Source organism: Palaemon carinicauda, chromosome 17, assembly GCF_036898095.1.
Source record: "Palaemon carinicauda isolate YSFRI2023 chromosome 17, ASM3689809v2, whole genome shotgun sequence".
In the NCBI taxonomy this organism is placed as follows: domain Eukaryota; kingdom Metazoa; phylum Arthropoda; class Malacostraca; order Decapoda; family Palaemonidae; genus Palaemon; species Palaemon carinicauda.
The window spans coordinates 127708762-127721676 of NC_090741.1; the positions used below are offsets into that span (position 1 = coordinate 127708762).

Here is a 12915-nt window from a genome sequence, read left to right on the forward strand (position 1 = left end):
TAAATATACTTTTCTAAACAAGACACTTTCATTGCCACTTTAAACCTCCTTTGACTATATCACATTTTATTATTTTTATAGGACAATCAAATGTTAAATGTCACAAATAAACCAATTTACTCCTTTTAACGCTTAAATGTATAAGACATATAATACAAATATATATATATATATATATATATATATATATATATATATATATATATATATATATATATATAAGTTCGTCAAAAAACTTACATCTGTGCCCAAAATTAATCCTTTGAATTACGAAATATATACAACTGTACTCCTTGAAGACCTTGCTTGAACTGCCAAAGAGACTTCATAATTTTAGGAAGTAAGATGAAATCGTAATTTGTTTACACCTCTCAACATTTTAACTACCACTTACAAAAGTAACGACATTGTTTTACCACCTAGACGGGTTTGTGTTTCTGCGTTAACATACTCAGCCTCATAAATAGATTAAACCTGTTTATCAAAATATACACCTACACATGCAGACACAATGAATAACCTTTAAGTTACAATACAAACTCTTTGAATTAAAAACATTTCCATGATTCTCAATGTGCAGAGTGGTAGGATGCTTTTTATTACATGTCTTGCACTGCCGTCGATTGAGACACCTTTTTAAAGTGTGGTTATTGCCCAAACAACTGAAGCAAAGACGGTTGTCTTTAACAAATTCTCGTCTTTCATCCACACTCCTGTGCAGAAATTGAGGGCACTCCTCAAGGTCATGATGACCACTACAAAGTTGGCATTTCCTAGTATACTGGTTGGAAGAATTTGATGGTTGCACTGTAACTGCAAACGATTTTTGCTTGGTCTGACATGAGCCATGATTTGCCTTTGCCTTTGAAAAAACACACACTTTACCCAAAGCTTCCCTGCTGAATACAGGATCCATTGCTGCTTCTCTTGCATTCTGCACAAATTCCACTAATGTGGTGAAACACACACAAACACCTTGCTTCCTGAGCTTTATCACATGATCCAACCACTTATTTTGAATATACACTGGCAGCTTTGAAATCACCCTATGAAGGTTTGGCGAATCATTCAAAACACTTCCATGATTCACTTATTCACCTAAACAAAATTAAACATCTTCATAACTCAAATAATATATAATATCAAATGATAGGCCATAAGAACAACATAATATCACGTTACATTTAACATGAAAATCCTAGCCTTCAACTAATAACACTAGCTTCTGAATAGGACGGACAATAATCGAAGAAAGTGTCTTAATCTTGGCACTGCGAATTGTTCCTTTGTCATCAGTGTATACTTCTATCACTCGCCCCATTGGCCAGTGATTCCTTGGCTCGATATCAATCTTTACCAAGACCACATCGCCAACAATTAGATTTCTTCTTGGTTCATTCCACTTTTGTCTAGTCTGTAAAGTGCTCAAATACTCTTTTCCAAATCTTAACCAAAACAGGTTGGTCAGATATTGAACGCATCTCCACCTTCTCCTCATGTAAACATCATCCTTTTGAAACAAGCCAGGGGGAGGGATCACATAAGATTTTGGAATCAACAAATGGTTTGGAGTTAGTGGCTCAAGGTCATCTACGCTGTCACTTACAGTGGTTAACGGTCTTGAATTGACGATGCTCTCAACCTCACAAAGCAGAGTCCGTAAACTTTCATCATTTAGCCTTTCACCAAATTCCTTCACCAGTGCAGACAACACTTTTCTAACTGTTCTGATTTGGCGCTCACAACAACCACCCATGTGGCTTGCGGTAGGTGGATTGAATTTCCATTCAATATGATGATGCGACAAATACTTCTCAATCTTCTTTTCCTCCATCTCATCAAGAGCTGCCTTAAGTTCTCTCTCAGCCCCATGGAAGTTGGTTCCATTATCACATCTGATAACCTTAGGATGACCTCTTCGAGAAACAAATCTTCGCAAAGCATTTATGAAAGAGTCAGATTGTAAAGTGTTTGCAGTTTCAATATGAATTGACCTACTAACCAAGCAGGTAAATATCACATCATACCTCTTTAACTCCTTTCTTCCTTCCTTGATGTAATAGGGTCCAAAGAGGTCAATACCAACATTACTGAATTGGGGTGAAGGTTCCAATCTGTCTGCTGGAAGATCAGCTATATTTTGAATCTAAGCTGGTTCTTTCAACTTCCTGCAAGTAACACGATGAAATAACACATTCCTGGCAGTTGCATTAGCATTGATGATCCAATACTTCTGCCTTAAATTTGAGAGAACATGGTTTCTACCTGAATGAGCTAATAATTCATGCTCATGTCGTATCAACAATGTAGTCACATGATGCTTCTTTGGTAACAGTATGGGATGTTTGGCAGACTGTGGAATGTCAGACCTTCTTATCCTACCCCCAACCTTCAATAATCCATCCTCAGAATCAAGAAAGGGATCAAGCTTATATATTGGACTACTCTTGCCAATTGACAATTCCCTTGATGAAGCCTTCACTTCATCACCAAACACCTCCCGTTGAACATACATTATGATTGCCCTTTCAGCATCAGTGGTTACACAACCTTTCCTTTTATCACTAAGGATTGACTTTAGTTGTTGAAATACAGAAACTGCCTTTTGTAACCTTGACCATGAAGAGAAATATTCAATTAATCTTGTAAACCCATGATGTTCTTCAGAAATTGTGACCGCAGACACATGTTCACTCTTATCATCAACACAATCTACACACACATACTCCTGTGAAGGTAAATAATCAAATGCAATAAATGATGGGCCATTAAACCATTCGTCATACTGCAAAAACTGATGTACACTAATACCTCTTGATGCCACATCAGCAGGGTTATCACTGGAGTTTACATATCTCCATTGCTCAGGCTGGGAGTAGTCCCTTATAACCCTGACTCTGTTGGCTACAAAAACAGGGAACCTTTTAGTGTTGCTATGAATATAGTGAAGGACTGCCGTTGAATCTGTGTAGTACACTACCTTGCCAACAGTAAACTCCAACTCCTTCAGGATGTGTTGAGCAACCTTGACAGACACAGTTGCAGCTGTAAGTTCTAACCTAGGTATAGTCACTACCTTTTTGGGAGATACTCTTGATTTTCCCATGACAAGATTTGACTGAACTTGGTTTCTATCGTGAAGAACAAGGTATGCTGCAACACCATAACAAACTGTACTTGCGTCGCTGAATAATACAAGACTTGAACCTGTCGCATTACCAAACCCACTTGACTTGAAGCATCTTGGTATTGAAAGCTGCTCCAGTAAATGAAGACCTTGTATCCAATGTTGCCACCTTTCAGCTGGCTTATCTGGAATCCTCTCATCCCAGTCCAAACTCTCAATTTGACACAATTCTTGTAACAGTTTCTTGGCTGGTAAGATGATTGGAGAGAGCAACCCAAGGAGATCATATAATGATGAGATAGTTGATAACAATCCTCTTCTGGTTAATGGATTATCCTTGAGCTCAACTGAGAACTTGAATGAGTCTTCTTTAAGGTCCCATAACATTCCTAAGGCTCTTGTCATTAAACTCTCCATGTCAAGATTAAACTTGTCACTTTCAACCGAACAATCTTCAGCAGGCAAAGCTTTAAGGACATCACTTGAATTGCTGACAAATTTAGTTAACCTAAATCCTCCTTCACCAGTTGCAGATACCAAATCCTTCACCAACTTCACTGCTGTAGGAACATCAGCACATGACTTCAAACAGTCGTCAACATAGAAATTGTGCCTTATGGTGTTGCCAACAGTTGAATCATACTTCTCATCTGCTTTGTCTGCTGTGGCCTTCAATGCAGTATTTGCAATACTCCGTGATGAGATTGCTCCGAAAATGTGAACAGCCATTCGGAATTCTTCAAGAGGTCGATTGATGTCACCAATAGGCCACCACAAGAATCTAATATAGTCCTGATTCTCAGGTGGAATCTTTTTTTGAAAGAGCATAGCTTCAATATCTCCAATGAATGCATAAACCTCCTGCCGGAATCTAATGAGTACTCCCGTCAATGAATTGCTGAGGTTTGGACCCTGTAGCAGAACATCATTTAATGACACACCTTCAAACTTGGCACTACAGTCAAAAACAACCCTAATCTTCCCTTTCTTGGGATGAAAAACTGCGTGATGAGGAAGATACCAAACAGGAATCTTATTGACCTCATCATCCGGGATCTTGTAAGCATAGCCTTTTTCAAACAACTTGTCCATGAATGCTGTGTACTGCTGTCTGTAATCTTCACTATTATTCATCTTCCTCCTTTGCCACTTAGCTCTGCTAACAGCCTGCTTCTTATTGTTAGGAAGATTCACATTGCGATCTCTGAAAGGCATGGGTAGCTGAAAGTGACCATCTCCAAATTCAATGTCATCCTGGCACCTTTTCACAAATCTTGTGTCCTCAAAAGATAAGCCACGCTCATCAGGAACTGACCCAAGATCCATTTCTGAAAAATCTAACTCAAAGTACTTCTTAATACTTTCAACAGTAATATAGTCAGTAACATGTTGAACATCAGATACAAGTAACCTGTGATATGAAACCCCATTTGAACTAACCTTAACATGTACAGGCCCATTAACTGTCCATCCATGCAAATATCTTATTGCAAAGGGGCCATAACCTGAAGTGGGTACAACCTCTAAAGGTTGTAAAGCTGTAGGACAGTTACTACCTATCAAAATTCCTATGTCTAACTCTGGCTGATACACTGGAATCTCATTAATAACACTTGATAAATGAGGCCAATCCTTTAACACTTTACACCTTGGAATTTGATCATGATTAACTGGAATATCCTTTTGTGTGAATCCCTTCGTAATACAACATCATTATTACCATGTATATCAGCAGCAACAAGACCATTTACAATAAAGGTTTTAACAGTATCAGTCCCATGCATTGCTTGCAACTTGATAGCTGTTTCAATACCTTTACAGTTTAATTGATCCTTGATACTATATTTAATGAAACAACCTGTACTGCCCGTATCATAAAAGGCATAAGTTTGTACTACATTGTCGCTACCCTTTACACGTAATTGCACAGGCAAGATTGATTGCAACACTGTATCAGAAATTGTACATGCAGAAGACCTCACATTACTTAGAGTTTAAGTATTACCTTGACCTGGAGTGCGACCTTCACCTTGAGTACCATCTTGACCCTTAGCACAACCTTGACCTGTACTTTCAGACTGTGCACTAGCTTGTGACACAATTGCCCTGTTGCTGTCAAGCATCCTAAAATTCTCAATGTGCAGAGTGGTAGGATGCCTTTTATTACATGTCTTGCACTGCCGTCGATTGAGACACCTTTTTGAAGTGTGGTTATTGCCCAAACAACTGAAGCAAAGACGGTTGTCTTTAACAAATTCTCGTCTTTCATCCACACTCCTGTGCAGAAATTGAGGGCACTCCTCAAGGTCATGATGACCACTACAAAGTTGGCATTTCCTAGTATACTGATTGGAAGAATTTGATGGTTGCACTGTAACTGCAAACGATTTTTGCTTGGTCTGACATGAGCCATGATTTGCCTTTGCCTTTGAAAAAACACACACTTTACCCAAAGCCTCCCTGCTGACTACAGGATCCATTGCTGCCTCTCTTGCATTCTGCACAAATTCCACTAATGTGGTGAAACACACACAAACACCTTGCTTCCTGAGCTTTATCACATGATCCAACCACTTATTTTGAATATACACTGGCAGCTTTGAAATCACCCTATGAAGGTTTGGCGAATCATTCATAATAAATATTATAAATATTTCTCTCTGCTCACCTTATGGAAGCCTAATTGTGTCAAAACTAGGTATGGTATCTCTATTTCTGTTGGGTGCTTTCAGTTTCGATCTCAGTGTGGCAATGAGGAGCTGGTGATCACTACCAATATCTGCACCTTTATAGCTTCTTACATTTATTAGTGTGTATGCACACACACACACACACATATATATATATATATATATATATATATATATATATATATATATATATATATATATATATATATATATATATATATATATATATATATTCATTATAGTCATTATATGAAAAATGTGTAGATGTGTGTTTTATACAGTGAAGTTCATTACCCTTTTAAGAGTGTTATGACTGTCATTAATTGTAGGGGACGATCAATGAACTCAGTTATACGTGACGTGTACCAAGTTTCATACGTGACGTATGGTAAGCCTATTGGTGCATTTATATTTTCATCACAGTGGATAATTCCACAAAATCTAACAATTCTGCGCATTGACAGAGCAACATTGCATTTACTTGCCAAAGGGTAAGCAGTACCTCTTGAGCGATCATAAGACCAAGTAGGTACTTGTCTGAAGAGTATCGTACTGTGAAAAGTGTAATCACAAAATTTGTTATTATAAAGTGAAAAACCCCATGTTTCGGTATATCATTATCCATTGACATGAGACATATTTGGTGTCAGGTGTAAAAATACGTCGGGCTGAAACCAAGCAAACACCTCTCCGCTGGCAAACGACGAAAGTTTCAAAGGGGCAGCGGCCACTTCCGTCGACTCCGCCATAGTACCAACGACGGAGGGGCGAGGGAGGGTGGAAGGCGGGAGGAGCAAGTCGACTTCCGGTGTCACCAATGTGACGAGCCGAGAGAAGGTTGGGACTAAGTTGATTTCATCCTGCCTTTGAGTCACAACCTTCTCTCGGCTCGTCACAGTATGCTGCAAGCGAAGTTGTTGTTTAAGCTGTAAAATAAAAGTTCAAGATACCTAGATATAGGAGGACTAACATAGCACACACTGCTGCTGTAGAAGGTGAAAACAAAGGAGCAATTGGTTTTAATGATGTCGATGAAGAATATAGACGAGAACAACGAACGCAAGACTTAGAAAATAGGTTAAATAACATAGCCGAGTTTATAAAGAGATTATTAGTTGAACGAAAAAATGAGTAGCCCGTAACCACAGCATATCCAACATACATAAATGGAGTTAAAACACACACAAGTGAAAGCAAACACGCACATCCGAGTGAAGGTATGCAAAACGTCGTAGTTCGAAAATTGGCAGAACTCCAGGCAGGTATTAGGCCTTTCGATGATCAACAGCTTAATGAAGTAGCCACATATGGGTTGTCAGAAAGAGAAAAAGCAGTTCAAGTTATTAGATTGCTGAAAGATGATCTAGTAATGGAGGTAATATGATGGCCACAAGGCAGTTTAAGAAGTTATACTGAAATAAAACGATGTTTCATTGAGAAATGCGCTTTACCCGATGAGAGAAAAAGGGACATGAAAAAAAATTACAAAAAAAAAAATTTGAAAGGTTGAATCAGTTCTCAGTTTTGCAACTCGCATTTTTCGAGATAGTGATTCGTTTGGTACTCGTAGTGCCAATCTCCCAGAAGGTGATAAAAAAAAGCATTTATCTGTGAACGTATTCGCAGATCAGTAAACCCGTATTTATGTGGTTATTTGATCGATGACAATCGCTCGTTAGTGGATGTAGTAATGACCATACAAAAATTCTAGACAATTTACTACAAGAAAAAATGATGGAGAATAACTGCCCCGAATCAGAAAAGGTAACAGCAATGAGAGACACTCACATACCCCAAAACCAGGAGAGGGGAGAACGTAGTCAGCAGGTGAGATGAGTCTTCTGATGTTGAGAGTGTTGGGGAGAAGGGCACCAACGAGTGGAGTGCCCTACTCAAAGATATCCCCGCTGTTGAGATTGTGAGGTGTACGGTCATCTATCTTGAGAGTGCTCAGCAGAACCACTAAGGGTGGGCAGGCTGTGGCACACCCAAACCACCTCCTGTCCAGCATCCGAGGAAAAGGAAACAGAGGAAGGAGGAGACAAGGGAGATCGATGCACCCCCCACCCCCTGCAAGAGACCAGAAGTAGCAGCTGAAGCAGGGGTGAGAGTGACTGCGTTGGACTCGATGGAGCAGGCACTGGGACCTCCGTTGGTACCCCTGACTTCACCACTGCAGCACTAAGGACAGGAGCATGGGGCAGCGGTATTGCAGGGGAGGTCGCTGTCAGGTACCCCACATATCCTAATGGGCGGCACAGAATGTTAGCAGTCAGGATTGGCCTACCAGATAAGTCCATTTTGGTGCTGATCCACAAGGGAGCCAGCATTTTACTTCTTGAGCAAGGAATCTCATCAAACCCACGGCAGTCAGCGGCATCTATCATCCTCGGCACGCCTGGAGGAAATAAATTACAGGCAAGACATACAACAATTGTCAACTTTTAGGTGGGATCTGTGAAGCTTACACAAGATTTTTTTGTCTTGCCCACCTTCAAAATTGCAAGAATCGAGGCTATACTTGGTTTTGATTTCATAAAGAGTAATCAAATATACATTTGCGGGGAAAAAGATAGAATAACAGTGAAAGCATGAGGGTACATTTTGTTGATAGAAAGTCATGACATAGTAAGTGCTGGTGCAAGAAAGGAAAGACAAGTAAGGTAACAGCCATACCTGGAAGAGGAAAAGTATTGCCTCCTCAGATACTTACGAGCTTATCAGTGATCCCATGTTAGCCTTTCCCGCAGGGAACCAGGGTCGTAGTTAAACCCCGTGACAAATGGGCACACATAGTCTTAGAGGGTTTGCCAAAAATAAATGAGAACAGAGCAGACATAGCGATATTTAATTTGTCAAATAAAAGAGTTTTGTTAGGAAGTGATTCTGTGTTTGAACTGGAGTTATGGGAAATTGCTAATAAAGGGATCTTGGGAGCCACAACTCCAGCCCGCACAGACAAACGCACTCAGAACTTGATTATGTAGGCGCGAAAACTATGTCAACCAGATTATCAACCTGAAGTTAGTAACATTGTTAATAATTATTACGATGTAATTATAATTGGAGACGAGCAACCCGGGAGGACTGATCAATTTCCCTTTATCATTGAAACTGGTAAGGCGGAGCTGATTAGGCCAGGCCCTTATAAAGTACCCATTCATTTCCAGGAGTGATAGAGAGGGAAATTAGTAAATTAAAGGAACAAGGGATTATTGAGGAATGTGAATCACCCTGGGATTCTCCAATTGTAGCTGTTAGGAAAAAAGATGGTTCGGTAAGATTGTGTGTTGATTATAGGAAGTTAAATGCAATCAATAAGGATAATTCATTTCCATTGGCCTAGATCAAAGAATTTCTTGTGAAGGTACGGGATAGTAAATATTTTACAAGTATTGATTTAAAATCTGGATACTATCAAATACCCATTCAGTAAGACAGTACATGTAAAACCGCATTTATAGCTAACAATCAACTATTCTAGATTTATTTTTTTCCCTTTCGTTGTTAAAAATGCCAAAAGTCATTTTATTATAGTAATGATGGCGATTTTGTCTCCCTTAATTGGCAATAATATTCTTGTTTATTCAAATGGTATCATAATTACAGGGAAAACGGGCAAAAAACATATTAACAATATTCATAAAGTTTTAGAAGTATTATGACGTAATGGTATGAAAATAGATGTCAAAGTGCACACTTCTCTGTAAACAGGTTGAATTTTTTGTTCATATAATAACTCCAGAAGGTATCCAACCCTGCCCAGGTAAAGTAGAAGATATCAGAGATATCCTCAGGTCACGTACCCGTATGAAAGTAGCTGGGTTCCTTGGGCTCGATGGGTATTACTGTAAATTCATAAGAGGTTTTGGAGAGATAGCGAGACCATTATATGCTATAAAGAAACAAAAATAATATATTGGGTATTGGACGAAGAAAGGGCCTTTAACCATTGGAAAGCTGCCTTAACTAACAATGACTTACTCACATATCCTAGATTTGATCGCCCGTTTTTAGTGACAACAGATGCGAGTAGCGTAGCCATTGGTGGTGTAAGAGAGCAACCCATTTATTTTGCTTCCAGGTCATTAAAAGGGGCAGAAAAGAATTACAGTACATTAGATCGAGAGGCATTGGCTATTCTTTGGGTTCTTGAGAGGCATCGGTTCTTTTTATTAGGTCAGACGATCGAGTTGCAAAGTGATCTTCGCCCCTTACGTGATTTACTTTATAAAGGTTACTTGACGTCTAGACAAGCGAGATGGATTGAAAGATTGCTGTAGTTTAACATGAATGGGCTTGACCACATAGAAAGTAAAGCTAATAAGATAGCTGATGCCCTCTCTAAAGGTGCAGTATTAGGAGTAACAACTAGGGCACAAAAGAGGAATGAAGAACGAAACCACAATATTGAAAACTCCATCAAAATACAAAACCAGATGTGAAATGACGTGCTTAGCAATCAGAAAATAAGATCCACGAGCGGGAGAGAGAGAGAGTTAAATATGCTTGCGAGAGAGAGAGAGAGAGAGAGAGAGAGAGAGAGAGAGAGAGAGAGAGAGAGAGAGAGAGAGAGAGAGAGAGAGAGAGAGAGGATATAATGAACGTGAATGCGTTTGGGTGGACGAGGACATGACCGGGGGTGTCCAAAAAGAGTGCCCGGATGATGCAGATGTGATTGACTTGGGAGGTTGGGACATAAAGGAAGTCTGAGAGGGACAGAAAAACGAGAAATGGATGGAAAAAGTGAGAGCAGTGATTTAAGGGGAATCAGAGAGTTATCCATCATTCCTAAATGTGCCTCTTGAGTATATTTTCATAGAGAATGATATCTCATATTTTGCTTAGTAGAAGAGGAGAGGTGAATTTTGCGCATGGGTAGTTCTTCCTCCCTCTTTAATGAATTGAGCCATCCACATTTTGCATGCAACTCTGTATGCAGTGCATTTAGGGATTGATAAAATGTTTTGGTTAGAAATTGAAAATCTATAGAAAATTATATAAAAAGTTGTTATGTTTGTAACTGTTTCAAAGAACTTAAAAGCACTGTACTGGGAGCCAAAAAGTGGCCTGTGATTCCTATTAGATTTTATAGGTTGCATGTGGAGGTGGTAGGACCATTTCCTTCTGGTATAACACAACATAAGTATATATGTGTTTTTGTGAATGCATTTACTCGTTACACTCATACTTACGCAATGTTGGATAAATCAGCCGCGGCGCTGTGCTCTTTCATTACTGGGTTTAGTTGCCCGAAAATTTTGATAAGTGATAATGGTCTCGAGTATATAAATAAGGTGGTGAAATCGGTCAAGGACTTGATGAAAATTGTATACTTCAGTAACCTCATGTAGGACTTCAGCTAATGGCTTAGTGGAATCGCATAATAAGGAAGTGGTGTGAATTTTACGTTAGTTAGTGGCTGATGACACCCCTCATTGGCATGCCATGCTTCCTCCAGCTGAGCTAGCTTTCAACATTGCATATAATGCCTTGCTCCGGGACACGCCTTTCATTTTATTGTATGGACATGATCCTGTGTTACCATATATGGTCTTGATTAATTTGTAACAGTTGACAAATTATTCAAGTGAGCAATACCATGTCTATTTACTAAATAACTTATGGAGATAAATGAGCACCAATGATAGGTTTTTGAAAAGAGATAATAAAAAACACAGCTGAAAGTATGATGGTCGGTTAAAAACCACACCAGTAAACGTATTTATGGGTGATCGCGTGTATTTGAAACGATTACAAATGAGGAAATACAAATTAAAGCCAGCGTATTTGGGTCCGTACCGAGTAAAGATGATTAAATCTAACATAGTCGTGATACCAAGCATTATTAATGGCACATTGTCTGAACATCATCAGGCACACATATATGTGGTACTGGAAGAGGTAGTTTTCAAAAATGTCAATCAGAGTGTACCTCCTTATCCGTGATTACGCGACATTCCTTGAGTTGATGAGTAGAAAATTTTCTTTATTGTTGTTGCTGTTGTTGTTGTGGTTGTTGTTGTTGTTGTTGTTGTTGTTGTTGTTTGAACAGACCTTGTTTCTTCTTTTGACTTGTTCTAAATAAACTTGATATTAACAATGTGTTCTTATATTCGTGCTTAATATATAAGTAAATTGATGAGATAATTTTTGCTGAGTGTAGCAATACCGATGACATACTGCTGAGTGAACCTAAAACAAACATAGAGGGTCAATAGGCCAGGTGTGATCCGTCAGATAGATGCTGTATTATTGATGTATTTATATGATTCCTGGTTGCCGAGACCGGGGTGTATCCCAAAGGGCAAGTGGCTACGGGATTAAGGTTTAACCTTGAGGAAAGGCAGTGTTAGAGATTGTATAGATATGAATACCTTATACTTAAAGTTATAAAACAAGGGCGGGAAGCTGAATTATTGTCTCGGGAAAACGGCTAGTGGCCAGCAATTGATAGTTACAAGTGCAAGTGTAGTGGTGATGTTAAGAATGGCAAAACTGTTGTGGTGAGTTGTGTTGCGGAATGGTGCCGTAACCTGAACAAGTAAAATCAAGGGATGAAGGAATATCTTACCCCTGTCCCGTCTGAAGGGCCCATATTACCCACATATAGAGGTAGGTTATTTATGAGGTTGTATAATACTGATGATCTTTTATTTTACTTTGGGTATCCTCTATTTTAATTCCAGAGGTCATAAGAAGAAATGAGTGAAATTATCTTATATTGTATTGTGTATAATTTTACACGCAATATTTAATTTTTATGTTATTTTTTGGGGGGAAATGTCTGTTATAATTTGGGGGTGATTTCTATGTATATGTTTCATGTTGCATTTCTGTCTAGTACATGCTATGCTCTATTCCGTGTAGGAGTGTCCTCCTTGTATCATAGACTAGAGAGGTCAAGTGCGCACCACCTCTCGGAGTGAGGAGCTTGGGGAGAGAGCAATGTCCTAATCCTTATATGAAAAATATGTAAAAGTATGTGTTTTATACAGTGAGATTAATTACCTTTTTATGAGTACTATGACTGTCATAAGTTATATGGCGCGATCACTGAACTGAGTAATAAGTGATGTGTGCCAAGTCTGATAGGTG

The 12915-nt window shown here is 39.0% G+C and overlaps 2 protein-coding genes across 2 annotated transcripts; both read right to left on the minus strand.

Annotated features, from left to right (window-relative positions):
* Window positions 1-1198: 1198 nt before the first annotated feature.
* LOC137656596 (uncharacterized) lies at window positions 1199-1834 on the minus strand. Its single transcript, XM_068390767.1, has one exon. The coding sequence runs from the start codon at window positions 1832-1834 to the stop codon at window positions 1199-1201; it is 636 nt and encodes a 211-aa protein (XP_068246868.1).
* A 312-nt stretch (window positions 1835-2146) lies between these two features.
* LOC137656597 (uncharacterized) lies at window positions 2147-5607 on the minus strand. Its single transcript, XM_068390768.1, has 4 exons — window positions 5133-5607; window positions 4848-4928; window positions 3889-4665; window positions 2147-3594 (listed from the first exon to the last, which is right to left on the minus strand). Exons 1-4 carry the CDS (start codon window positions 5605-5607, stop codon window positions 2147-2149), a joined length of 2781 nt encoding a protein of 926 aa, XP_068246869.1.
* Between the last annotated feature and the right edge of the window lie 7308 nt (window positions 5608-12915).

What these genes read in the sequence shown, in the direction of transcription:
- LOC137656596 (XM_068390767.1), bottom strand. Translation starts at nt 1,834, where the DNA reads ATGGAGGAAAAGAAGATTGAGAAGTATTTGTCGCATCATCATATTGAA.
- LOC137656597 (XM_068390768.1), bottom strand. Translation starts at nt 5,607, where the DNA reads ATGGATCCTGTAGTCAGCAGGGAGGCTTTGGGTAAAGTGTGTGTTTTT. An exon ending in AGGTCGCACTCCAGGTCAAG is followed by an intron (nt 4,929 to 5,132) that starts GTAATACTTAAA and finishes GTATTGAAACAG; the next exon opens with CTATCAAGTTGCAAGCAATG. An exon ending in ATTCTTGTGGTGGCCTATTG is followed by an intron (nt 3,595 to 3,888) that starts GTGACATCAATC and finishes ATGTCCTTAAAG; the next exon opens with CTTTGCCTGCTGAAGATTGT.